This window comes from Mandrillus leucophaeus, unplaced genomic scaffold (assembly GCF_000951045.1).
Source record: "Mandrillus leucophaeus isolate KB7577 unplaced genomic scaffold, Mleu.le_1.0 Scaffold714, whole genome shotgun sequence".
NCBI lineage: Eukaryota > Metazoa > Chordata > Mammalia > Primates > Cercopithecidae > Mandrillus > Mandrillus leucophaeus.
The window spans coordinates 670060-670816 of NW_012107742.1; the positions used below are offsets into that span (position 1 = coordinate 670060).

At 48.2% G+C, this 757-nt stretch overlaps 1 protein-coding gene across 1 annotated transcript in view; it reads left to right on the forward strand.

The window, feature by feature from the left end:
- Position 1: 1 nt before the first annotated feature.
- Positions 2-757, forward strand: part of LOC105528393 (protocadherin alpha-10-like) — a gene marked incomplete at its 5' end in the record, with an annotated part of 6443 nt that continues 5687 nt past the window's right edge. The window contains 1 exon segment of the mRNA XM_011965123.1: positions 2-749. Coding sequence (XP_011820513.1) covers positions 2-749 — 748 coding nt within the window.

Sequence of the window (757 nt, forward strand, 5' to 3'; positions counted from 1 at the left end):
GGATCGTGAAGAAAATCCTCAGCTAAAGTTGTTATTGACAGCAACTGATGGAGGCAAACCTGAATTTACCGGATCTGTTTCTTTGCTGATCCTGGTGTTAGATGCCAATGATAACGCTCCTATCTTTGACAGACCGGTTTATGAAGTTAAGATGTATGAAAATCAAGTGAACCAAACATTAGTTATATGGCTCAACGCTTCTGATTCGGATGAAGGAATAAACAAGGAAATGATGTATTCATTTAGCCCTTTGGTCCCACCCACGATAAGAAGGAAGTTTTGGATAAACGAAAGGACGGGAGAAATAAAAGTAAATGATGCTATTGACTTTGAGGACAGTAACACTTACGAAATTCATGTAGATGTTACAGATAAGGGAAACCCACCTATGGTTGGTCACTGTACAGTCCTAGTGGAACTACTGGATGAAAATGATAATTCACCTGAGGTGATTGTCACTTCTCTGTCTCTCCCAGTGAAAGAAGATGCTCAAGTGGGCGCCGTCATTGCCCTGATCAGCGTTTCTGACCATGATTCAGGAGCCAACGGACAGGTCACCTGCTCTCTGACGCCCCACGTCCCCTTCAAGCTGGTGTCCACCTACAAGAATTACTACTCGTTGGTGCTGGACAGCGCCCTGGACCGCGAGAGAGTGTCGGCCTATGAGCTGGTGGTGACCGCGCGGGACGGGGGCTCGCCTTCGCTGTGGGCCACGGCCAGCGTGTCCGTGGAGGTGGCCGACGTGAACGACAACGCG